Source organism: Chiroxiphia lanceolata, chromosome 1 (genome assembly GCF_009829145.1).
Source record: "Chiroxiphia lanceolata isolate bChiLan1 chromosome 1, bChiLan1.pri, whole genome shotgun sequence".
NCBI classification, from domain to species: Eukaryota; Metazoa; Chordata; class Aves; order Passeriformes; family Pipridae; genus Chiroxiphia; species Chiroxiphia lanceolata.
In genome coordinates, this window is record NC_045637.1 from 149563902 (window position 1) to 149591541 (window position 27640).

The 27640-nt window shown below is 42.9% G+C and overlaps 1 protein-coding gene across 6 annotated transcripts in view; it reads left to right on the plus strand.

Annotated features, from left to right (window-relative positions):
* Window positions 1-27640, plus strand: part of PRKAG2 (protein kinase AMP-activated non-catalytic subunit gamma 2) — a 211618-nt gene that overhangs the window by 122572 nt on the left and 61406 nt on the right. For 5 of the 6 annotated variants that reach the window (XM_032675097.1, XM_032675117.1, XM_032675106.1 and 2 more), the window contains one exon: window positions 20541-20755. In XM_032675097.1, coding sequence (XP_032530988.1) covers window positions 20541-20755 — 215 coding nt within the window. Of the gene's footprint in view, window positions 1-7668; window positions 7685-20540; window positions 20756-27640 lie in introns of those variants that run through there. The other variant, XM_032675145.1, reaches the window with a different exon arrangement.

The following is a 27640-nucleotide window of genomic DNA, read 5'->3' on the forward strand; positions in this document are numbered from 1 at the left end:
GCACCCAGGCTATCTGGAGAGAGCAAAGGGGAGAATCTCCTCTGTGGGCCGGTGAGCAGCAGAGATGATACAGGGCCATGGCAAGTGTTTTGGTGGCTGTGGTTGTCTTTATCCTTTTGTGAGAGCATCCTTAGCCCATCAGCATGAACCCAGCGCAGCCATAAAGTTGATGAAAGGAAAAAATGATTTGCCATGGCAATATCTCTGTCCCAGAATTCTCTATCCCAGAAGCATGAACACAAAGACCATGTTGGGGAAGGGGAAGGTTTGAATGCACCTCTCTACCCTCAGCCATGTTTTGGCTTGTTTAGCCCATCTCTGCCCCATCTTTGCTGCTGTGGAGGGCAGTGATGTCTCTTGCAGAGCCTCTCTGTGTACTTGCCCTTCCCAAACTGCATTTGCCTCCTTTTATGAAGACCTTTCACCTCTGTGTCTGGTGGGTTTGGCCACGTGCAAAATCCTCAGCACAGAGCAAGAAATGTAAAAATTGGAGGTTTAACCTCAGGTTGCTTCACCCAGGCATGTTCTGAGCCCAGGTGTCTCTTTGCCATGGAATGGCATAATATTTATCCCACTGCAGCAAGGCTGCCAAGCCACGTGACTTGGCAGTGGGACATGCACTCAAATTATTCTTTGACATATTTGGAGAGGCACACCCACCAGGCATCATGTTTGCCCACATTTGAAAGAGTCTTGATTTAAACAAGAGGGATTACAACACTCAGTGTTCAGTTTCAGGCTGCAGGAGTGATTTCAATTAATTAAATGGCATCGGGACAAGTTTGGGAGTTGTGTAAGTGTGTAAAGTGGAATGTAAGGGGATCATGGAAAAGCATCTCAGTGCAGTTGGGAAATGAGTGAGGTGCCTTCACAGCCCCATTCTGGTGAGCATTTGGTGCTCAGGGTTTAGAGCAGTGCTCTTATATGTAGTGGCAATCAATTAGACAAATACTGCATGAATTTAAAAGTATTTCCACTGTTTGTAGGCTTCCTCTTGTTGACTTCTTATGGAGCTGAATTCCATAATCCTTCCAGTAACACGTAGAATACCCTTTGTACTGGCTGGTGGGACTGTGATTGTGTCTTCTTATTCTCCACTTTTTTTTTTTTTAATATCATAGACATTAAATCTGCCTTTCTTTTTCAGTTTCTTTAGTACACCTTATGGGACATCAGAAAAAATGCTTTTCTTCTTTTTCTTGGACATGGCTGTATGCTAAAGTCCCCAAAATTTGCTTCTCTAGTATAGTTTTACTCATGGGAAGTCTCAAAGATGTCCAGCCTGGGTTTTTACATGTAATGGTTGCAAATCTGGGCTCTGAAAACTCAAGTTATTATTTATAATTTTTTTTTTGCTTATATCCATGTGTGCACCTGTACAGATAACAGGTACAGGCAGCTGGAAGTTGGCCTGTAAGTCTGGTAACAAATCAAATGTCACAGCCAAATCAAAATGCTGTCCCTGGTCATAACAGAGGTAACAACACACACTGCTATAGAAACCTGATGCACACATGGAAAAGACTAGCTATTACTTAAGAAGGGGGTGAAAACCCAACCCTGAATACAATAGTTTAAGTTATTTTGGATTTTAAAATATTGGGAAGTAAAAGTGGCAAAGGTTGTGCAAGTCAGATATGAACAACTTTCTTTGTAAGTTACTCTGGGCAGGAACTGGCCATAGTAGATAAATCAAATAAGTTGATAACTTGCTTGGCATCCAGGTAAAGTTCACTGGCACTCTCTCTATTGATTTTTATTGGGATTTAGATCAAGACCTTTGCTTGTGAGTGAAATGAGAGAAGGAATCAATCACAAACTGTTTCCCCTCTCCTGAAGTACAGCTTCACTCATTAACAACGATGATTAAACGTATCAGCTTATTTGCCGCTTGTTCAACCAGTTTTGAAGATGTGGAGCACACATTTCAGTGTTGCTTAGGTGATGTAATAGTTCATCCTACATTTCCCCAATATTTTTTGTATAAAACTCAAGAAGCTTCTTAGGTATTCACAGTGTGACATAGCAAGTCATAAATCATCACTGTGTGGTAGGTAATAAATGTCACCAGGATTCACAGAAGGGGAAGCAGAAACAAAGGTAAATAAGCTTGAGGAGCTGGGATGCTCTTTGATTTCCTTCATTCTTTACCCTATACCATTATTTCAACTAAAAATTTGCAAGTACTTGTGATCAGTGATTTTTGTGATCATAACTCATAGATGATTACTGGGTTATGATCATATTATGTACAATGTAAGTCGGATTCTTGCTTCATAAGTTGGTACAAATCAGGAGTAAGTTGAGATATTTCTTTTTCATGTATATATATAAATGAGAAAAGAAATCAAAAGCAATTTATGAAACAGAATTACCAAGTCTAAATTTATTGCAGCTTATTGAATCCGTAGTCTCTAATGACCCTGGGTTATGGAATCATGTTGCTTTAGAAAAGCTCTAATTTTAAGTCTTTTAAAAAAAAAAAAGGAAACAAAAATAATTTTTTTTTCCTTATTGGAATTTACAGCCCCTTTGGGTGGAGAGAAATACTGGAAAAGACTTAATGTCTCAAAAGAAGAAAATGCAGATAGCAATCCTGACATTTATAGGTTTAAATACCATGGCACTTGTGAGGATTTAGCTGGTGATTTTTTTTTTTGTGGCATTTGAAACCAGTCTTAGTGATGAATACAATGTGCACACACAAATGTTGTGTTCATCACAGTAGGACCATATGCATTAAAATAGCTATGTAGTCCCAAAGGAATTTTGTTTGTTTAATCCTGGGACGTGTCAATGGAAAACCAAGCAACCAAAGCAGAAGTTGTCTTCGTTGTCAGAGCTGCATGGTACAGGCACAGCTTCGGGCACAGAACTTTGCAAATACTGGCTCTTGGTCCTGGTTGTGCAATGCTCAAGCAGAGGAGTTGAGCTGCCTGTGATGCCAATAAATGAATGAGTTAAAGTTGGATCGGCTTGTGGAACATCTACGTCTAATCCAGTGCTGTGGTAGCTCTGCTGTGACCATATCAAGGCCACTTGTAACAAAAGAGCTATTGAAATGCTGGCTTGTATTTACATTGGAGAGGGGAACGGTGTGTTGGTGTTGCTATACCATGCTCAGAGTGTGAGATGCAGCGTTTGTGCCAGCGGGTCTGGAATACCCTGAGCAAAACAAGGTGTTTGGGAGCACGTTCAGCTTGGCCACACTGTGGTGCTACAGCCAGCAGGAGTCACAGTTCTCAGAAATGACAGACTTCCCTTGTGCATGTAAAAGATAGATACACACAGCCTAAGAACCCAGAACCATTGACTTGCTAATGTATAAATGACCCCCTGTGAATCCCAAAGGGAATTTTTTTTTTTTTTGAAGAAATGCTGAGCAAGGGCAGCAACTCAGTTTGGAAATCGCAGAAAAAAAACCACCCTCAACTTGAGCAGAATGGCTGGGGAGATTTTTAGGCCTGCTCACAGGAGGGGAGGTGGACCATCCTCAGCCAGCAAGGGTAATGTCCACATCAGAGGCAGGACATGAAGATGCCCTAGGAGTAGGACTGGGACAGGGGGAAATGAAAATAGCGTATGTGCTTTGTTATTGAAATGTGTGTGTGTTTTACGGATGCGAATGTAAGCAAGAAGGTTTCATAGCATTTCAATAAAATCCACCTGCTTCTGTCGGCAGCACAGACCTGTACACTGCAGGTCTGCACTCGTGTGGGAGAACTGGGAAGCTCAGGTACCACCTGGAGTAAGGAGAGATCAAATGAGAATCTGTTTCATTATCCACCTGGGATGAAATATATGGAAGATGGAAAGCAGATCAGATCTGAAAGCTCCCTAAGGCAAGACAGCTTGTCTTTAAGAAAACCCAACCAACCAAACAAAGCCATGATTATCCACGTCACAGACCAGAGGCATCCCATGTGTTGCCATCATGATAAGCATGTGCTTTTCCCATGAATTTCTGTGACACGTTCCATTTTACGCGTTATCTGCAAGTTGGCCTCTCACGGAGCCAAATATTTGAGCAGGAGTCATCTCCATGGTGTTAGAGGGATCTGATTAGCAACCCAAGTGCAAACAGGGGCAGCTGAGTCAATGGCAGAGCTGACCCCAGCAGCCTGCCAGGAAGGGGCAGCTTCACATTCCAGCTCAGCATGGTGGGAACTTGGCCAGCCCTGGCTGCCCAGGAAAAGTCATGAATTAATGCATGTCTCTGCCGAGGAACAGGGATGGCATTGCTGCGGCCTCTCGGAAGGGAAGGGAATGGACTAGTTTGTGCTCCTGCCTCCCATTCAAAGAGCAACTTCTAACCTCTGGGAGCACATAAATGCTGGTTTTGTAAACTGAGACGTGTAGGTCGTTATTTTGGTCTACATCATGTTGTGGATAATGCTCTACATATTTGATGTAAATGGTACAATGGGTCTGACTCCAAAAGAACTGTGTAGCTCAAGGGATAAATTGCATCTCTGTTTTCAGGGGAGTGAGAAATGCTGCTCTGGTTAAGTCTCATGCAGGCTAATTTCTGCAGAACCCGATGTATTCTCCTGCTGATGCCTTGCCTTTGTTGGGTTTTGTTTCACATGATTAATTAACCACACTGCTACTTCCAAGCACCTGAGACCCCTTTGAAGTTGCAGTTTGATCAACTGATATGCAGTTTGCCACAGGTATAAACAACCTTATTGCATTAAACTGACACTTTCAGTAGTTTCTACAGCCAGAAAACTTATCTCAGAAGAGCTTCTCCCTGCTGAATCATGATTCCATGTTCTAGCAAAGTCTCCACCACCAAATGTTGGCTTTGGTCTTTAAAAGTGCCTGTTGTTCTAAGCCAATGTAGTATTGCTTTTAAGAGATAAAAGATGCATTGCCACATGTTTAAAGCAGTTGTGTTGGCAAATAACTTTCTCTCCAGAAAGCAAGAAAACTGCAGCCTGGAAAGGATCTATGCAGTGGTTAATAATCTGCTGTAGAAGAGCTTTATCATGAGGGGTTTGGCTATTTTTAATCTGCAAAGTGCTCAGTATTTGTGGTGGCATAGCTGATCCATGGCAATATTGCAGAGCTGAATGGATGTGTTTGTATTTGATGCCAATTCTTCTGGGATTTGCAGAAATCTAGCTCTTTGCTTTGAACCCTCTGACCTTCCCATCCTTTGGCAAGGCCAGCACATGTGTAGGGAATGCCACTAGGGAGAGTGATGGTGAGAGCACACTGTGCTCCTGCTTCCTCTTCCCCAGCAAATCATGGGAGCAGGAGCACCACAAGTGCTGGGACACAGGGGAAAGGAGGAGGTTTGTTAATAGAGTCCAGTAATCCCCACAGGCATAAAGGAGGACATAGCAAAGTCAGCGTTTTCAGCCCTGTAATCTTCACAAGGGAATGAAATCCCGCAAGGACAGCACCTGGCTCCCAGCAAGATCCCCATCTCTGCTAATGATGTCATCAAAGACACACATTTTCTGCCAGTGCAATTGCATTATTATTATTTCCAACCTTAGTTCTGAAATTGAGTCCTGTTCACTGAGTGCTGGAGGAGGGATTGACAGGTGAGGAGGAGAAGTGGGGGAAGAGAAGACGGAACAGTAAAGAAAAGCCTGCAAGCAGCAGGAAAAGGAATCCTTCCCCTCCTCAGCATCATTACTCAGTAAAGAAGAAGAGCCTTCTGGGGAGCCAGAGAAAGCCCTTGACTAAAGATTTTACATATGTCTGAAAGGCCACTGGAAGAGCCCAGAGCTGAGTGAAAGAGGGGTGAAGTGGCAGTGGATCACTGAATATTGAGGCATTTCCTGCACCCTCTGCATCATATATTGCTGGCAGACAGTATCCCTGTGTTCAGCACACATTTCTCCTTTCTTATTTAATTGAGGTGAATCCCCTGTGTCAGCCAAACCAAACAGCTCCAAGCATGAGAGAGGAAACCCAGCTCCACAGGGAAGGGGAGAAGGGGAGAAAGGTAATCAAGGGGTAGGACTGAGCCAGTTTTCCTTGATCACGTTGCGGCACATGGCAGGGAATCACAGGGTCCCTGGCTGTGTGTCCTCCCATCTACAGCAGCAGTCCACATGTCTGTCACACTCTGACACTGGATCTGCAGCAACTGTTGCTTCAGCAGCTGCTGGCATGTACTTATCATCAGGGGTGTTGGAAACAGAGCCAGAGCAAAATGTCATTAAAACTCCAGCTCTGGACACCAACAAGAGAAAAATGGAGAAGGATTTATCAATGTGAATGAAAACAATGTGATAAATATTTTTTTAAGCACAGGTTTGGGGTATCTTCTTTTGGATTTTGATTGATTTCAGACGACAGTCGAAGGAGTGAAACAAAATATAGTTGGTAATGTGTTCTGTTGTTCCTGCATGGGTTTATTTCTACCTGTGTCTTGCACTCTGCCATAGTATGAAGGTGTGCAGTGGCTGAGAGCCCTGTCCCCACTGATGGGACATGGGGCATGGAGAAGCACGGTCACTGCTTTGTGCCATTGACATTAACTCTGCAATGACAGAGTTACATAATTATGCCCTTTGGGGATCCTTTTTCTTTTTGCATACTGCTGAGGGACTATCACAGATTGTGCCTTGTTTACCTTGGCCATTTTAGTGGCAGAGCTCGCTCCAGTTGATATACAGTTTGTTTCTGTAGCACTCGCCTCCTCCTGGGGCCAGCTGTGCCCCAGCCCCCTGCCCAGGTCTGATTGTTTTCCTTCACACTAAATAGTTTTGATTCACCGTCAGAGTCCCTTAATTTCATTGTGGCTTTGTTTACCAAGATAAAGCAACACACTCAGAGCCCAGAGTAACACAAATAATTGTAATTTTGGGGAAATTGGCCCCCCAGCTCCTGGGATCTCAACCTTCCCACTCTGCCCGCTCAGTACCAGTGGTACCAACACACCCAGCTCCCATCTTGTCTTGGTTTAAATCTACAACCACTCTTGCTGCTACTACATTTAAATGGAAGTCAGTGCCTTCTCCAAAAACTGTGCTTGCTGGTCATAATCTTGTAAAGTTTCAGGTCTGGGTTAAGAAGTTGCTTTCGCCCAAACTTCAGGACTTTGTGGGGTGGCAGCCTGGCACAATCTGTGCTTGGCATAGGGCTGAGGTGGGCAGGGCTGAGGCAAATGCTATCACAGATCCCACACTTGGCTTCACATGGTGTGAATACCTTGGGCATAAGCTCTGCAGGGCTAGTGGCCAGCCACATGATGGTCCAGCTGGCCTGGGCTGGTGTTCAGCTTGTACGAACTGTGGTCCAGCCCAGATACAGCTGAGTTGTTCCAAGCTGGATCCCGTTCAAGTTCAGCAGAGCTTCAGGGAGCTGCTTCATGTTCAATCCTGCATCATGAAAAAGTGTCAGGTCTAGCTACCTTCCCCAAAGCAGTGACTGAATTGCTTTTACAGCGGTGAAACTTCGGCAGAGCACATCTGTTTAATCAATGCAATAGTTGGTTTAAAAAAAAAAAAAAAAAAGGAAAAAAAGTCTTCTTGTGGCCACAGCTTTACACTGTGATAAAACAAGTGCAAATGAACTGCTGAAGCCCCCTGATGTGCCAAGAGCCTTTAAGGATAAATCTAAAGGAAACATATAGAGAGCCATGAGCACTATTCAGTACTATCCTGTCCTCTCTTGAAAGAAGAATACTGAAGAACTTCCTGATGTCCTTTGCAGTCAACCTGTAAGTTCATGACTGATAGGAGTTAGGGATCGTATGTTCATGCTGTCTCTGCAGTGTCATCTATTTTTCTGGGGGTGTCAGGAACATAATCAGCTGTCAGAAAAAATAGAAGCTTGGGAAAGCAAAGGATGTGGTTTTCTTGGCAATACAGTCTGCTCATCTTATGTCTTCTTAATCTGTACTGGAAGGAGTAGACACCAGTCCCCTTTCCTCACTGGTTTTTGCAAGACCTGGCTCTGCTAATGTGTTGTCAGCCACAAATCCTTATCTAGATGGCTCTTTGAAGCCAGCTGGTCTTTTACCACCCGAGTGATTCATTTGTGTTGAGCAGCAGCAGATGACTCTCAGCATCAAATACATTTTTTTCAACATTCCATAAACTGGGGTATATATAGTGGTTTACTACTTGAAGAAGTGCCTGAAAACTTGTCACAGTGTTTGTGGAGGCAGATTCAAGGTAAATGGCTTCCTGAGTGGGAGTCCTGGGTTATCTAGGGAATATGCAGAGATTGAGGAGTGATGCACTTGTCCGGAGCAGCTTGTACTTTGAGGAACAGGTTGCAGCACTGCCTTGCTTTGACAACTGAAAACAACCAGCTCTTCAGTGCAGTAGTTACTTGTTACAAGGAGAAAACAGCTCATAATTTATTTTCGGGAATGAGGTCAAAATAGTGCAGCTCAGAAGGGAAGTGACTGGCACAGCGGGTTGGTAATGAGATACAAAGCCTTTCCCTGCGAGGTTAAATCCAGCTTCAGTCAGCAGTGACTGAAATCTTTTATCATTTGACAGTTGTTCACCGTGGCCTTTGCAGTGTTGGCTTTTCTCCCTGACATCTGAGTCAGTACTTGCATAACCAGCCCCCTGCTCGGCTGCCCGTGCACCCCGTGGACCTGCACATGGGGCAGGTCAGCAGGGAAGCACCCACTCCTCACATTTGTCCTGTGAAGAGGCCTCCTGGCCTTCAGAGAGTTTTAGGTTGAATGCACTTCCTTCCAGGTTTGAAGCCCTGAACCCTGCCCTTTTCCAGAGTGGTGGGGTGGAGGTTGTAGTAATCATGTGCTCCAAACTGAAGAGCAGCATTAGAGCAGCTCTTCCAGGGCTGTCACAGCAGCCTCACCAGTTGCTCCATCTGGTCCTGGCTGGTGGAGTCATCCTGTGCCCAGGAGTCCTCAGGTCCCCTCCTCTGAAGTCCCTCTCCATGTCTGCCCTTGTGTGCAAAGATTCTCGCGGGGTTAAAGGTTTAAACAGAAGAGCTTAAAAATCTTCTGTGCATTTCCTTTCCTTGACCATTGTAAGGTTAGAGAAGACAACAGGACAGGCGGTTAACAGCCCACAGGCTACTCTCTAATGCAGAACTTCTTGAGTAATAGATGCAGCTTTCTCGCTGATCCATCTAGGGAGGGGGATACTGAGATCAGACATTTGAGTGCTGTCCGTGCTTTTTTTCTCTGGCACGGTGGCCACTCAGAATTGATCTGCGTCTTCACCTTTCAGCGTATTAACATTCATATTGTAGACTTTATCTGCATCTCTCGTGCCCAAGCTTTTGGATACTGTGTTTTTCTACTCAGACAGGCAGAAAACTTCAAGAAGGAGCCTCTGCAAACGTGTCTGCTTGGACATGCACTGAGCTTTAGCCTGATGCAAAGGAAACACCAAACAATCTGTTCACCTTATGGGGTTTTTGTGGCTGCTGACTTTGCCTGTCTCCTGCAGCTTCCTGAGGCTGGATGTGGGTGGGCATGGCTCAGCCTTCCTGAGTCCAAGGACTGAAGTGATGGCTGTGAAATCCTTGCCCTGCATTAGAGTATTAACTTGAGTGGGAAATGGGCCTTGTTGGTGTGTCAGTGGGAAATGCTTGTCCTGTGCAGGAATGGGACCAAAGTCTCCAGGGCCTTAGGGAGACACCCACAAAAGGATGAGAACAGGGGTGATGGAGAGGAGCAGAATGAAAGGGTAAAGGTAGATCTGCTTAAATAGTTTGTATTTCCCACTGAGCCAGCGATATTTCTGGCATGAAGGTATCCCCTGGTCCAAAGAGTCTGCTGTTGAGGTACTCACTCTCAACATGCCGAGTCCTTTTGGCTCCTATGTTTACATTTGCTTTAGAGCAGGATGACAGCTCTGGGGAGTAAAACAAGCCAGGAATGTGACTGCTGTCATGTGCTGGAGGCACTACTGTAATAGTGACCTGGGATGGGCCGTGGGGTGAAGCTGGGGTTGGATGACAAGGGAGGGGAAGGATTTCCTGGAGAGGAAAACTGCCTGGCCAGCCCTTTGAAAAAATGTGAGTGCGCTCTGCCGAAGGGCACTCGTGCTCTTTCCTGCCAGAGGCTTGCAGCACCACAGAGCTGGGTGTTAAGAGGAGGGATAAGCTGTAACCTCTTGGGCAGCCAAAAAAAGGAAGCCACCCTGTGCATGCTTTTGGGGGCTGGTCTTACAGGGCTTCTGGTGACAAGGCAAGTGGAGGAGGAAGGTCTAAATCAGCCTGCAAACAAAAGATGAAATTACAATGAAAAAGGAAATGTGTGCTACTCTCATAGCATCAGTCTCTAGTGGACCTGGAGTGGAGTTTTAGATGTAACATTTTAGCAAGAAGCATGGAGAGGAGAGGAGATGGTTGGTCTGCAGAAGAAGGAGACAATTCAGGAGTCAAGAAAGCAAATGTGACTGTAAGGCCAACCTTGTGTCATGTAGTTGGTGTGGAAATATCAGAAATGTGTGTGGTCGATACAAACACTTGGGAGTAGAAAGATGAAATTGAGCCAGGTGTTGGTTGATCCAATGCAATGGACATCACTGAAATGTAGTCCCCTCCTGTGAGTCTGAATTTTATTTGTGGGCAGGTAAGAAGAATAAGATGATGGAGCTAAAGGGGACCTCCAACTTGATAGAATCATTGAACATCCCAAGCTAAGTGTTTATTCATTCCGTGTGATTGGTATTTATCCAGGTGTGAGTTTAAAGTTCCTTTTGGACTTACGTTAACAAAGTAGAGGTTCATTTCTGGCTGAACTCTTTCGGTAGGATGGGCTCAAGTGTTCATGGCTCTCTTGAGCAGGTAGTAGGCTTGCTACGTGTGTTTGACTTCACAGCTGTGGCAACACCACCATCTAAAACTCTGTAGATGTACCTTTTGGTAACCCTTGGAGAGCCTCTTGAGATACCTCCTGGCTCTATCCTGACATTTTAACGTACAGATATGATATTGCTGCTCTTCAGCCTCATTTCATTGCTGGGTGTCATGACAATTCTTACTTTATTGATTAGAGTGTGCAGAGTCACAGCAAGAGGACAGGGCTTCATTTGATTTGAATCTACCCACCTTCTGCTCTGGGAGAACAAAATAAGATGGTAGCTGATTCCTCATATATAGGAAGCACGGACTTGCCAGTGGTGGATAAGTACATTCCGTTTCGGGGTGTATTTTAAGTCTTTTGAAATAGTTGTGGGTTTGGTACATGGCTGTGCAGTGGCCTTCTCCCCTTCTTTAATCCGTTTTGCCCTCAACCAGACCCTAGATAGACAACTCTATCCATAGCAATTGTTAGGAGAACTCGGCCTATAGTTTTTCTGTACACTTTCAGGGGTATAAACCAACAATGCCACTGTGCAAAGTAATTTTCTGGCCACTTTCCTGCTGCCAAGAGGAGTGTTTGTACTGCACTGGAAAACCAGTCTGGATTAGAACTAACCAGAAGGACTGAGATCTGAGGTTTGTTGTAATGCACATCACCTTGAGATCTAATTGTGAAAGGCAGAAGAAAGCTGGTGCCAGTGGATCTTTTCACAGAAAGGGGAAGGTTAGTCTCTGTGCCAGCTGGTTATACTGAGAAAGCAGCCATTACTGCACTAATGTTCTACAAAAGCATCATCCGCTACCAAGGAGGCATGGAAATACTACCAAGTGCATAAGGAGCAGAAGCAGTCCGGTAGCAACTTATTTCAATCATAAGAGCCATGAAGTCATTAGTTCTTTCTTCAGAAGGCTTTGGTAGGTGTGCTAGAGAGCACGTGCTGCCTCTGCTGTGCCATATGTGCACAAAGAGATTAATTCCCAGGTTAGCAAGAGAGGATTATGATGAGCACACAAGTCTGAGTCAGACACAGTGGGAAGAGGCAAATGCCACAGGCTGAAGCAGTGCTTGGACTCATGTTGAATTTTGAAGAGAGCTAGAAGGAAGCTCTCTTTCTTTGTGTCTTTTAATAAGAGAAGAACAGAAGGTTTTAAAAAATGAATTTCAAAACCAAAGAAATGTCAAATTATGGCTCCATTATAAAGCTACAGCTTTCCTGAGGATTTGGAGTACTTTGCAAATATTTAATTACTCGCACCTCAGTGCCCCTGTAAGCACTGCAGAAAATAAACAAAAGTAAACTGCGCTGTGAGACCTGCAATCCAGCTGTAATTCCAATGCCATTACTGGCACCTCTGGAGATATCTTACTCATTGCAAGAGGAGGAAACTGAGGCTAATATAAACTGATAAATTAAATAGAGAACAGGTCCCAGTGCCCGAGTCCTGAAGTCTCTTCTCCAATAGCCTTATATCCTGCTATTCCCAACCTCGGGAAGTGTCACAGTCTAAACAGAGCCTTTAGCTGTGTGCAGCACTAGGGTGTGTGTTCCCCTGGCACCAGCCCTGGAGCTGTCATGCGTACACTGCAAATAGATACCCTACTGCTCTTTATGTGCATTAATATTCTGTGTCTCGGTTACACAGCGAGTAGATGTACTATGCAGATGAAATCACCCACAGGGATTTCGGTGGGGTTCTGCAGGCTCAGATTTAGACTGTTCTTTTCATTAAGTTGCACCTCTAATGACATATTTGTAAAATGTTTGGAGGTTTTTTCCAGCTTCCACGGTGTGTTCCCTCTGGTTTAGTATATTACAGAAATAAGGTACATGGTGAAGGCACTGATTTAGAGCAAGCAAACTAAGCAAATCTTTGCCTCAATTGCCTCATTTTTTAAAATTTACACTGGGTTAGAATAGCATAAATCATAGGCAAAACAACAACTTACCCTGGTCCGCAACCCCCTGAGCAGCTGCTTTTGAAAAGCTGACATTTAGTGCAGTGATTAAGTATGAAATCCCCAAGTGTGAAATTAGGCATCAGAACAAGCAAGTGATTACTTCCAAACTTGTCTTTATACATTGTGCATACAGCATTCCTCCACCCACCTCCCCCCCCCTTAATTTTCCTCCTCCTTCTTTTCCTTTGCCTGTCAAAAGGCAAACCCTCCAGGCCGGGGCCTCTGCTGTCCTTTCTCTCTGTGAAGCACGTTGCACACAGTGGGTACTACCAGAAGCAGAACACGAGCAATGATGGTGGTGGCTGTGGTTTGGAAGCTTTGCTGTGCAAAACCAGGGAGAGAGGCGGGAAGCAGTTATTGCAGCCTCTAGCAGGGGACACGGTGATGGAGAGACCGACAGTGCTGGCCACCAAAGCGTCTCCAAAGGCAGGCAATTTGCAGCTTTATGTAATGGCAGGGGAGCATTTAGCTCAGCTTGGCTGAAAACAGCCAAGAAAGCCTGGATAGGACAAGGCGGTTAATGTGGAAAGAGCTGTTAAATGCTTGCCTTAGCAGCCAGACTCCTTGCTAAAACAGAAAACAAAAGTTATTTCATTAAAGGCTCTGAACACGAAGTACTCTGTGAAAGTTTAAGTGCCAGGTGGTGTATTAAGTAAATAAAGTTGTCCTGCTGTAGGCATTGTTTCTCCCAGCAGCCGGCTGTGACCAGCAATAGTACCAGTGACCATGTGAATCTCTGCCATGTGATGTAGGGCTGTGCCTGGCTAACGTGCTGACACGGGGCTGGGGAGTCAGGGGAGACCTCTCTTTCAGCACATTGATAAGGGCCAACTCTTGCACGTGGCTTATTTGCATGGATTGGCTTATGCTCGTTAGTCATCTGGTTTGGATCAGAAACTCGGGGTTTCCACCGATGTCATGTGTCTCTCCAGAATAGTTTGAATGAAGAGGAGTGATTGATTTTCATTTTAGTGACTTTTTAGATGGGTATCACAGGTACCACAGTTAGCTTTCGTTCTAGCCCCGCAGCCATCCCCGGGCATCGGTTGCGGAATGTCACATCCCATCACCCGCGGTCCTGGGTGTGTGTGCAGCAAGGGCCATTCGAGAGGTGGCCCTCCTAAAGTCCTCTTGCTCTGCTGCCAGTGGCAGGATTGGAGAGTTAGCCTGGTGATTCAGAGAGTGAAAAGCTGGTATTTGCAAACTTCTTCACGCCGCGCTCTGTGGGTGATGGATGCACGGGAGGGTGAAGCGTTCTTTGCTCACGCGTGTTTCTCCTATGGAGGGGTGCCCAAACCTCCTCCTCCCGCTTCTCCTGGCCCTACAGGATGTTTTACCATCAGGCTGTTACCTTCTGAGGATCACTGTTAATGCTTTTCTCCTACCACAGGCACTTGTGCTGGCAAGGTACACATTGCCTGTGTTTCTGACACCGCGCTGGCCACAGCCATATGGTGTCTGGTAAAGTCTTGGTGCTGAGTCACTCAGTATGATTAAGCTAATTGTTCATGCCTGGCCCAGGCACTTATTCAGTGACTACCTCAACCTCTTCATTCCTCACCTGTCAGGCTGTGGAACAGCACTGGAATGTGCATTTGGCTGTCTCAAAAAAAAGCCATTCTTTGCCATCAAGCCTGTGGGTGATCTCTCTTGCTTTGCTATGAATTATTTGCCTGTGGTATTCTCTCCTGTATTTGCAAGACAAAGGAGGAGCATTGGCAGAAAATTAGGAGTTAGAAGCCAGGCTGGAACCTTCCTGCCAACGAGAACTAGAAAATGCCCGTTGGAGGGGTGCTGTACACCAGAGTTTCTGGTCTCTGCTTGCTGTGTTTGGATCCCATGTGTTTGTTGCTTTATGAGCTGGTAAACGTGTCATGTCTTTCCAGATTTGGCAAGTACATGTAACAAACATATGATAACCAGTGTATGCTTCTGGGCAAGGTGGAAGATCCTCTGTCTGATCGTCAGTGCGGGAGAGATCTGCAGTTAACCCTTTAAAGGATACAGCATTGGGCAAGAGTTTCTCCTGATCAACCTTACCTCATAAAGGGGCCTTGAGATACATAAAGAAGAACAATTCTCAAAACTTTACAAATTAGTCTCTTCAGGCCCTGATTTTCTCAGTTTTATGGGGAAAAGGTGTTACACTGCAGATTCCACGGATACAAGTGTTGTTCTGACACGTAAATAGAAACAGAGCAGAACAGGCAGAATCCTAAAAACTGATGGGGCTTTGTCTTTGGTTCAACAAAGTGAAATAGCTTCTGAAGCAAAAACTGGGGTTTTCAAGGTCAAGTATTTCTGTGGTCAAGACCACTTAAGGAGTGGTTTCCTTTGCAATGTTTGAACTAATATAGAGAGATTAGATTTTTATTGCAAAAATATACATTTCTCTGTGACATTTTCAGGCAGCATGTGATAATTTAATGACTTAGAAAGTGTATTTTTCTCTTTCCTTGATTAATAACAAGATCTGAAAGATGGTTTATGAAACAAGTGAGCTTTCCACTGAATGTTAAACCCACTAACTGGAAAGCCATGGAGTTGTTTTGGTAAGATTGAAACAAATACCTTTATTAATACAGCTAGGATAGATGCTGCTCAGCCAGAATCAGGGAGCTTGGAAGACTGGAAGGCCTGGCCATTATGCAGGTGATGCACTGTCAATCACAGACATAGGCTAGAGGGTACAACAGTAGCAGCTGTTCTTGTATGGTGGGAGGCACCTGAGTTGGTGTGTGAGTAACAATGTTAAACACAGCAGAAAATTTCCTGGGCATATCTACAATATTTTTCGGTACTATAACTCTTCAGATTACTTTTCAGGAATTATTTATTTATTTATTTAAAGCTAGCAGGTATTTTACAACATTTAGTGTCAATATTACCAGTACTATTTGGATAGAAACAGCCAGTGGCCATTTACCTGCTGATGGGTTCAGAGTTTTATACTGCCATTAAGTGGCATTAAACCTCATTTCCTATAATTTGCATCAATTTGCTTATGTGTCAAAATTAACATAGTGTTGTGTCTGAAGAGTGAATCAGCTTAATGAACCAACAGCTCAACTCAAAGTCACTTGTGCTGCTGAGTATTTAAAATTCAGCAGCCACAGCCTGCTGCCTTCTCTGTTTCACTGCCAGCTAAGAATGGAAATGAAAGGACAGTGTTGCCCTGTGAAGGAATCAAGACAAAAAGTGTTACATGGAGCCACTGCAAATAGAAATTTCTTTTGTTTTTTGTTTAGGTGTTTTTTTCCTGAGAATTATCAGTCTAGATGGTAAATTAATATATCCCCATATATAAACTTGGGAAACTGTTTTAGCAACAGCTTTATATGTTAGCAATGTTATTTTTGGCTTGATCCTGTACAGGATGAAAGAATACTGAAATGTGATTCCTAGGAAAAGGTAAATTACAAAAGTGGTTTAATTTTCATGGCCAGTAACTCTGACCAGTTTCAGCAACTTCAAATGCAAAAATAAAGTTTCAGAGCAGGCTGCTGGCTCTATCCTTTGGGCCCTCCACAGGGGAGGGTGACTCTTACTGTCTCCCTGAAGCATTAGCACATCCCTGAAATTCCTAGCAGCATCATTTGTGGGCAGGTGGCTTCAAAGGTTCATGGGAGCAGCAGCTGTTGTTTTTTTTTTTCTGGAAAAGGATTGATAATAAAAGGGAGGCTTTGGCAGGAATCACTGGGCTGTGAGCATCCTTCCTCCCAAAAACCACCAGATGCATCCTGCCAGGTCAGGCATGAAATGTAGGTGACAGAACTCATTGTGGGTGTCGCCCTAGGAATGTAGGAAATGTAGGAGGGCAGCCACCCTTCTTCCCTTGGGACTACATGGATGACAATGCAGCACTTTATCCTTTATCCTTTCCTGTTATGTATCAGTGGAGAGCTGGTTTGGATCAGAATGCCCAAGGAGGTGGGTGGAGAACTTAATGCCGTGCAAAATAAGAGCTTTATTTAAAAGATACAATTTCAAACACCCAGAGAAACAAGTGAAGGGAGCAACATTATTTTTGTATGTCTGTGCCCAGCCTGATACCAGCCAGTGCTGACTTGGGCCAATGGTGTGGGCTCCGCTGTTGCAGCAGCACTTCCTTGGGGCTCTTGGATCCAATCTGTGATTTGTAGCTCAATCCCAGCTGAAGTTGCACAAATAAAGGCACAGAACTGAATTCTGGTGTGCTGTCACTGTCACAGGGGGAAGGCAACTGGAGATAGACCCATTCTGCTCAAAACTGAGACTAGTGCTATTTAGTTCTGTTGGGATCCATGTAAAGCCATACCATAATATGAAAGATGTTTCTGTATATTAATGCAAATTTTCACCACGCATTCATACATTCTTATGAATATTCTTATTCATATGCATATTCCATTTTGCAAATGTATAGGCCTCATGATTACTTGATACAGGGATAAACAAAGTTATCCTCATTATTTGCTCTTGTTTTGTCCTCCAAAAGGAAATGTCAGGATGAATCAGAACAAAGCAAACCTCTTGGATTTTTTCAAAACTGGACAGGGGTGATCAATGGAAAACACAGAATCATTGAATCATTGAATGGTTTGGGTTGGAAGAGACCTCAAAGATCATCTAGTTCCAAACCCAAAGGACAAAACCTTCTGTTAGGCAGCGACACAGGAACTGATCTGCTAGACTTTTTTCTGTCTTTTTAATTTTTTTTTTTAATTCTTTTTTTGTTATGGAAAAAAGGAACAGCTATTTAGTTTCTTAACATGAAAATGCCACATTTTGTTCATATTGTTACCAGAACCAGTAGAGTTTGTAGCCGATGTTGAAGACTGTTTCTTCTCTAAAATCTTATATACATAAAAATGTTTCAGTTTCATTATAGAAGAATCTAGACTTATGTAGTTTTCTCTGCTTAATTGTTTTACATGCTTTCTCCAAAATGAACTGTTATCAGCCATGGGATAGAGCTGTATCTTGTCTCTTCATTGGATTCCTTCTACTGCAGTAGAACAGGGCAGTTTCTGCATGTGCAGATAACAATATATTTACACCAATGCTGCCTGTTTTGTTGGCAGTCCAGTAGGATTAAATACAAAGTTCTGTTACTCCTGAACTGATTTTGGTCTGGGGAATTATTACAGGTTTTCATTCTTTTATGTTTCAGGCTTTTATAAAAACCCTTGCAGGGTTTAGGGTGTTGGGCTGTATCACAGCAGCCAAAAGTCTTTTGGTTTAATAACCACAGAAAAATTTAATGTTTCCCGTGTGATTATGCCTTCAATCTCAGTATTGTACAAATGTAAATAACATAGATACCACAATAATGCTATGAGTTAGGCTTTCAAAAGATTGAAAAGCTTAACTACATAAATTTAATCAAGTACCCTGCAAAATAATTATATTTTTCCCTCTACCTCTGTGCAGAAACTGAGTCACACACAAATTGAATCTCAGATGTATTAGGGTGTGTCTCACAGCAAGTACTTTTTGTTTTAAGGGCCTAGTTGAAGCAAACAGTTCTAAGGCTCAGCATTCAGGACTCACAGATACTCTTCATCCATAAAAACTCACGTCAAGTGTCCAAGGTTGGCATCCAAAAGGAGATTCACCACTAGTGAATGTCCTTATGAAATGGAAACCATGGTGTCCTGCCTGGGCTGTTACATGGCTGCAATGAGGTGGCAATAGTTTTCTCAGGAGGTTAGAGATGTTACTTTCTTGGTCTCATTTGATCCGCAGCTCCCTGTGTCCTGTAGGCGTCCTCTGCACTTGGCAGGCTGGCCTTGTTTGACCGCTGAATGTGTGGGTCCTTGTGTCTGGTAAAAGCTCTTTTGGCAGAGCCTCTTGGTTACTGGAAGTGGTTCTTGTGGACTTGCTGAATACATTAGCACACAGTGGACACATCCCGGCAGCGAGACTTTAAGATCTAATTGTGCTTTTCTCCCTTTTAGTGGTTTTACATTTGTATCGATTACAGCTCCCATCCACCTCAACCCCAGTCTGAGCACTCAGGGAACGTTTGTACATCCATAAAAACACAGAAGAGCATCTTCCCCAGAACTGTTCATCTAAATTTGTCTGTAAGCAAAAAACTGAACAGGCAAGTTTGGTGTCCTTTTATTCCTTCAGGAGGTGGAACACACTCTTCAGTTCCCACTAAAATCAGAAGCTGAGGACATTCAAAATGCCAGGGTGGTTATTCTTGCCTCTCCACATGGCATGTCACATCAGCCAACATTTGTATCTGCCTACAACACCCAGTCTCCACTGTGTTATTGCTGCTCGACTGGCAGAGCTGCAGAGCTTGTTATGAAATGAAATGGAAGTCCTTGGAGGGCAGCTGCAATTTTGGAAAAAGGACCAAAAAGAGAGACTGAGTGTTGGGTCCTTTTTGACTCCAACAAGGCTAAAATTTATCAGTGAGAATTAGGATTTTCTTTGAAAGAAACAAATACAGTACTCTGCACCACTAAACCCACTACTAATAAAAAACATCAGACCCTAATTATTTTGCAGGTTTCTTGTTGAGTGACTCTATTATCATAAAGTTAAGTCTCTTATTATGTAAAAACCACCAAGGAAGGTTGTTTTCAAAGAAGAATAATAGCTAAAGAACAGTTACCTGTATACCATGTTAATTCCTTTAACCATGAGATATGCTAACTCTTCCCCAGATATACCAGGAGTAATAGTTTCTTCAAGTAATAGATCCCTCCTTGACTTGCTGGATTTCCAGTCTTCCAACTCTCATCATCTTAGTAATTGCTGAGTTTTATTCTCACTTTCCATCAATACAAAGTTTTCTTTGAAAATGCTCCCTGTGAGGTAAAATGTGACAATGGCTCCCTTTTGATGAAATTGAGTCCCTGCTGGACTAACTGATCATCTGCACAAGTCTCTGGAAGGACAAGAAGTGAATCAAATTCAGAGATCTTGCAGCCCACTTAAAAATACGTATCCCTGTTCAGCATTATGGCTTTTATGCATCTAAGTCTGTCCTGATTTATGCTGCCAACACAGAGTCTCCCTCTGTTTCCTGACTTACATATAGCTATAACGAGAAACATGGATGCTGGCACCTGAATTTTCTAACTGGTTGTGGGTGTCTGCTGGTTCTTAAATGGGTAATAAATACAGCTTAAATCTGTTTGATCACAATTCAGAACTGCCCTAGGAACGTGACCAAAAATACAGCTGGGGTAGATACACATGTCAAATAAAAACAGGATGTTCACAGGAGAAATTATCTGCTGCTGACATTGATTTTCAGCAAAAGATATGATTAATCTTTCTCCTCAAAGGCTGCTGAAAACAATTCTAGTTTGTACAAAGGCATTGCCAAGAGAGTCAGAAAGCAAATTGAGGCTCATGGGAAATATGCCCTGTTCCTTTTTGCCTCTGCTCCTAATTGTATTCTGTCTGCTGGATGAGATACTGTTAAAATAATGAAAAAGAAGAAAAAGCAACCATTAAGGCTCTTGAACCATTTGTAATCCTGAGACTCACAGGAGTATTAAAATGATAGCAATAAAGTAATACCTGTGCTGAGCCTCATTTTAGAAATAAGCAATCAGACGGGAGGTTAATACAACACAAACTCCAGCACTCCCGTCTTCCCACCGTGCCTCCCTGTAATGGATCAGACAGTTCATCCAGTTTAAAACAGTTTTCATGGCAAGGCAGAGTGATTCCCTTTCATAAACAAGGAGCTGAGATCCATCCTGCTAGTTTGGGAAAACATGATGAAAACACACAGGTTCACTGTGAAGCTGAGATTTCCACCTGCTCTTCCTCTGAACTGATCTTGGGTCCTTATTCTTGTTCACAGCCTCTGGCCTCTCCTCTTCACCATCTACCCCAACACAAGTGACCAAGCAGCCCACGTTTCCTCTTGAATCCTATAAGCATGAGCCTGAGAGACTAGAAACACGGATTCACTGTTCTTCACCTCCGGACACAGGGCAGAGATTCTCTCTGCCTCCAGCTCAAAGCGCAGCCAAGCCTCCCATCATGACACCAGCTCCCTGTGCTACCTCAAAACCAGTAAGTAAAGCATGTCTCTGGTTTTCCAGTGGGAAATGTACAGGGTTGTGTGTTAACTGTGTCTTTTATTACATCTGATGGGGTACAGTGTGTGTGTCCATACTGTGGAACAGCACAAGGACAGCGCCGTGGGCCTTTTATTCCAGCTTTCCCAGAATATGGCTCAGCAGGCACTAGGAATCCAAAAGTGGTAGCTCCCTTCTGATTTACCCAAGCAGTAACTAATGTTTGCACCAGTCTCAAAGTGAGTTTTGCAATGGCTACAGATCCCAGCATACACTGCTGAGATGCCACCTTGGAGATGGGTAAGGTTTTATTTAGTGCTGTCTTTTATCTCCTTCAGGAAGAACTGATGAGAGAGTTAGCAGCCAAGGAGATCATATCAAAAAGAAATTCACAGTGTGAGCTGGAGGTGTTTTGAATTCCTGCTGCCTCTGGGGTCTGAGATGACTGGGACAGCTGGGGACTAATGGCACTAGTTGCTATCACACCTCCTACCCCAGCTCAGAGAGTAGAGGAAGAAGAGCAGCACTACCAGGGCATTTATCCAGCCCCCATATAGTAGAGGTGTCTTCATAAGAACAGTTTCTTCAGTTCCTGGGAATGCATAACTCAGCATTTCCTGGGAACACACGAATCCCAGCCTCTGATTTTTTTCCACCACAAGATCTGCACTGCAGGCCACTGTGCCTCTCCCCTCTCCCTTGGTCAGCCTGAGCCTCAGAGGCATCACTCTCCTCCTTTTCTTTCTTTCCTCCTGTCCTTTTTGCCCCTTCTTTCTTTTTTGTGTTAATTCCTTTGTATTAACTGTATCTTTCTGTTCCTCTGCCTCATGGAACCAGCAGACTTGACCAGAATTAACTACCCTGCATCTGTCTTGCCCCTCTCTTCTTCTTTTTTTCCCCCTCAAAATATAAAATCTTTGACATTTTCTGTGTCTAGAAATCTAGAAATGTAAAGGGCACAAAGTTCTCAACATGAGTTTCTCTGTTGAACGACTGCAGGTTCTGTTTCGTTCCAGTTCTCAGTAGTTTATTTAAAAGCAGGAAGTTTCCTCCCACTTGCCCATGGGAAAGCTGTTCCAGGATCTGAACATGGTAACAGCAATCTCAAGACCTTTTTGCTTTTGTGTTAGGTACCTCGTCAGCAGCAGCTCTTGTGATGCTGAAAGCATTTGGGTCCTGGGTCAGTGACTACTTTTAAGTCATTGACATCCCGTAAAACACGTGCCCTGTTTTGGGGGCCCCTTCTGTAAAGGTTAGGAAGTCTCTGATTTTCAACCTGATTTTTTTCATGGACAGGTATAACCATTAATTAAATTAATGGCCGTTTTCATTCATTGTTTGTTACATCCTGTTGTACCTGTAGCCAACCTTTGTTTTTTCCTAGATTAAACAAGCAATACAAATTACAGACTTTCTGTTCTGCTTCTATGCAAAAGTAATCATTAAAGTATTAAATAAAATATGCTTACAGTTAGGGAACTCCAGCATTAAATTTTGTCTAGCCAACTCAATGCCTTTCCATGTCAGTATAGTCTTGGGATATATAAATAATGAAATCCAAAGGTCTGTAGGACACAAAAATATTTTTAGTAGGTTGTAGTCAATCAGTCATATTATTTGCATATGAATGTGTTTATCTGTGTTATGCAGCTACAGAGGAGCCTTTTGTACCTGTTAGAATAGAAGTAAGGAAACAACATAATCTTAGCACATTCCACTGACCAAAAGACTGAAAAGTTTATTTTGTTTTTAATTATTTGCTGATTCAGTCAATATGAAGTTGAGTAGAAGATGCCAGAATAAAGAAACAGAATTCTCAGCAAGTTTTTATGAACAGTTGTGGTTGTATATATGTACAAGAGAAAGTCTTGGTGGAAACTCAGTATGTTGGACTCAATTCTCTCCTGTTTAGAAGATATAGAAACACATGAGATGTGTAGCACCTGATTGTCTGGTACTCCTGTACTCATTATATCTGAGAACAGTGAGTGTGCAGGGCTGTGAATCATTAGGTTTCTGGTTTACTTGGTAATAAATGTCAGCAGCCACAGTTCGGTGAGGAACAAAGCTCTGGATGTTTAATTTTCAACAGAGACTGGAGAGAGAGATTAGATTTGCCATGTTCTTCTAGTAGGAGAAACTGTTGGAGGGAAAGGGTAAGTTCCTGCAGAAGGGCACAAACCTGAATCTGATGTGTGTTCACTCAGGACTGTTGTTTCTTTCAATCCCTGCACGTTACTGACCCAGCATTCATTTACAAATGCAACAGCAGTAGACCAACATCCTTTATTTGAGTACTGTGTCTCAAATATTTCATTTATTTTGAGCTATGTGATAATAAATACACACCATAAACAAATCTGTAAAAGGCAAACTCGATTTCTTGTTTACTTACATCACCATTTGCTGGCATAAAAAATTGAATTATCTTAAAAACACACCATAAATTAAATGAGAAATGGTTTCATGGATTCATGGCCATACTGTTAGATGACCAGTTTAATGATAGGGAAGCTTCTACGTTGGCATCTGAAATGAGAAGTTGACTCTTATCTACAGGGCTCTGTCAACTTAAATCTCATTTACTTATTACATTGTTTAACTGGTGATAATGTGTGAGATCCCAGAACTATTACAAATGATTCATGATTACTACATATACTGCAGTAGAAAAGAGGAACCTTTGGACCCAGGCCGGGAATTATTATTTTAAAAAAACCAGAAGAGCAGGAAGGTGCAGTATCAGGACTAGGAACAATTCTTAGCCCATTTTTATAATTAATTGCATTTGAAGCTGATTCTGTACTTGTTTTTTATATGTCTGAAATTCTTGTGCAGAACGGTTGAATCTATTCAGTAAGAGAGAAGGCTTGGAGGAAAGAATAAAAATGTTTATTTCCCAGCAATATTTATTTCCTTTCATGCTTTAGTAGCACTTACAGCAGTGTATATTTGATGTGATTTTTAAGCCCTTGATTCTGGTGAGGGGAATAAATAGTGGAAAAGAGTTCCTGAGAGAGGGAGATCCTCCTTCAGCGAGTATCATCTCAACACAGTACTCAAAGCTAAGCAATTAACCTCATGCTAAATGGGTGTCTGTGATTATGACCGAGGTCTGGATTTATCCCACCTAACTTTAGAAACCTACCTGAGCCGCTTAAGCGGGGAGTACAGTGGCTGTAGTTGTCTCTGTATCCCCCAGAGAGGTGTTTTCAGGGGATGAATCAGATCTCCAGGGGGCTGAGCAGCCTCTTGCAGTGATTGCAAAGGGAGTGACTCCAGGTGCTGCATTTCTGAGCCAGGCACTTCTGAGAGGTGCCCAAAGCGAGATGTGATGGGGCTGTGACACACCATTGCAGCAGCTCCTACAGGCTTTCCCCTGGCTGTGCAGGTGTTCCTAGCCGTGGAGTTAGAAGGTTATAATGAGAAATTCAGCTGATAAGAGATCAAAGCTGTACCTAAAGATTACTGTGCGCTGCGTTACACGGGGAAGGAGCGACTTGATTTTTCACAATACAGTTCATGACTCATGTACTTTGGCCTTGTGTTGTTTGGATGGTGTAACCTCTAGGCAGTAAGTGGTAAACGATAACTCTTCTCTAATGTGACATTATGGACCATGAAAGGAATGTAGAGAGGCTGCATGTTCAGTAACGAGCGCGTTTGCCCTGTTTCCTCTTTGCCCATGTTTTGAAGTGGTGTGTTGAGCTTTAATGTGGTTGTATCCTTTTCATTCCATCCTTTCTTCTTCCACTGATGTATAAGACATTGTGAAAATATCACTGTTCCCTGTGTCCTGCAAACACAAGCGTTTCTGTGGTACATCATTTCCTGGCCTTTACGGTTTTCCCCTTTCCCAACATGAAGGGAGTCCAGGCCAGAAGGTGCTTGCTCCAGACTGGAGAGTTGCCTTTGAGGTCTCTTTTGGTTGAAAACAAAGCCGGGGCTTTCTCTGCTCACAAAAAGTGACAAAGGCAGAACATGCCTGCAAATGGTACTTTCCCTATGATTGTGTGATTTGGAGAACCACTGTTCTCCAAATAACCTCTAAGCCAAGTAATTGCCCAGAACGTTCTCAAAAAGAGGAAATCTCAGACAAATGGTAGACTGAGACTTACTCTTACCTTGTGTGAGCAAGTCCTGTTAAAACTGCAGACAGAGCCCACGTGAGGCATGGAAAGAGACTGGTCTGTGTTCATTTTACACAGTCTCTTCTGCTCTAGTATATGGGAGAGGAGAGACGTAATGTACAGCTGGGACTCTTCCAGTCCTAAATACAAAAGGGAAGCCAGATTGTTCCTGCAGCTACTTGCTTGTTAAACAGTAGTACTTCCCTGCAAGGCTATTCATGCTGTGTCTTAGCCAAAATGTAGTAAACTCCAAAACAGGGCTGTTAACTTGTTCAGTGTGAAAGGCTCTTACATCACACCCCGTGCTGGCAAGGAGCCTGGGAACCAGGATATGTGCAGCAGGTCCTTGGGTTTGGCTCTCTCAAAAAAAGCCACACCACCTATCAGAGCTCTGTAACCTGCCAGCTGGTTATAGAGATTTAAATCTGATGAAGAGAACAGAAAAAGTGTTCTTTGATTCCGATGTTGTCACGAGAAAAGGCACAGGCTGAGAAAAAAGGAATCCAGTCTGCAAGTGCACCAGAAATCTTTATTTCAGCATTTGTGTGGTTTAAGGCAATGCATGAGACTGCCAAGGCATTACTGTGATTCAGCTCTGATTTGCACCACAGTAAACTGATCACCGAAATTAGAGCCCGAAAGGCTGTCATTTACCAGTGACGAAAGCTCTGGCAGCGCTGGTGTGTCCAGGCTCCATTTAAGTACCTTAATAGCAGCACTCCTGGGAGGTGATTGTGTTCTCTGATAGATCCCAGGGGCTGTAACAAGCCTTGTTTAAGCATTTCTCCCTACGGGAACTGTTGTTATCCACGTGAAAGTGTGTTCAATTTTAAAATGGTATATATTTGTCCAACAGTTGGCATATAACTAATTAGCTGCAAACCTAGCAAAGGAATAACTTTGTGATGGACTATGCAACAATTACGAAAAATATTACTGGGAAAATGTTTTGAGCCCCCCAGATTTGATTTCAGTCTCCTTAGACATCATGGTAGCTCCGCTGAATTGAATATAAGCTCACAGGAGAATTATTTAATATGGTTGGAAAGTCTGTACTGAGATTTACTGGGATTTTAAGAATAAATGAGCCAATAAATTCACTTGGACCTGAACATTACAGAAATAGAAAGCTTCTACTACTTCACACAACTTTTTAATTAAAACTCACATTTTATTAATATTCTGTTTGCCTACTTCACCTTCTCCCTACTAGTCTATCTTTCGCATCACATTTGGTATTGTCCTCCCATTTTACTATTTAAAATATGCAAGAGCATCTTAATATCCTTTTTCTATTGGTTGATTTGCCTTTTTTTTTAAAAGCTATTTATTTGTTTTAAAATAAAATATGTCCAATCACCACCTGAAACACTGGTTTCCTCATATATCTGTATTCTGGTTGCAGTGTTCAGATTTGCTCAATCAATCTTACAACGTAGAGAAATTGTATTGCATAAAGATGACTTTTTTTCTCCTCTAAGGAAGGGTGTGTCTGTGTCAGCTTGCGGCTTTTTCTGCAGCCACAGAGATAATTTAATCAACTACCCATGGATTCACTCAGTGGAGAATTTATTTTAATGACATAAAGTCCTACAGTTCCTGTTCCTCCTAGTCCTGGATCAAAAGGAGGAAGGCGAGGTGGAAAGGATGAATAGGCAGAGTGCTGAGTCCAATCAATTCCCAGCTGCTTTGACAGCTCTCATAGGGCTATAAGTAGCTAAGGCAATTAAAACTAGACCATCTCTGGGGCTTTTTTAAGATACACATTGGTACTGAAACCATGACCCCAGCATCCTGAAGACAGAGTTAGTGGCTTAAACCTAGCATACTTTTATCACCCTAAATCCTGCACTGTGCATGGTATAGAAAGGCTAAACCTCAGGATCTGGCCTCGTGTGTCAATATAAATAGACATCTTTTGGTTAAGTATCGTGACATAAGAGGGTGCTGGAGGGACAGCCTCGTTTTACCCATTGAACTGATTTCTCATGGCAGAGTTTGTTTCTGAATTTTAGACTCGATAATTTAATAAGCATCCTGTTATTTTAGAGAAGATCTAGAAGATCAGAAGTTCTCATAGGAGTAAACTCCATTAGTGATTAGAACCTGGATACCTACTCTCTGATTTAATGGAAAGCTGCAGTTTTGATATAAGATCACTAACAATTTCTTACCAGCAGGTAAGAAACTGGGCAGTTTTGGAACACAAAAATTATTTACCATCTAGGCTGTTTCTTCATAATAGGGAAGGGATTATAGACCAAAGTCTTTCCATGAGAATGGAGGAGAGATGCACAGCTTTGAACCTGTTTGGTTGCACCTTTCCTGCTTCTGGATTGGACTAGAGAGAAAATACAGCTAAGAATAACCAAAAAATGCTTATGAAAGGGAACTCTTAGCATTCCTCAGCATCTGCATCTCTCTTAACCCAGTTTTGCCTGTATTTTATTTTTGGATAGGGTCTTTAATGGCCAACAGAGCTTTAAAGAATGTAAAAAGCTGGTTGGAAATTTTCTACACAAAGTAGTCATATTCCTTTCTCACTTACAACATTCCCCAATCCCTGAAATAAACTTGTGAAGTTGGGAGAAATAAAAGGGACATCGTGAAACAAGATTCACTCCTGTTTGTCTTCTTTCTCTCAACTTTCATATTTTATAGTGTCACTACCTGCTTGTGCATGAGAAGAGCAATACAACTCTTTAAAAATACAGCCTGTGACTGGGTTTTTTTTCTTTTAAGATTACAAT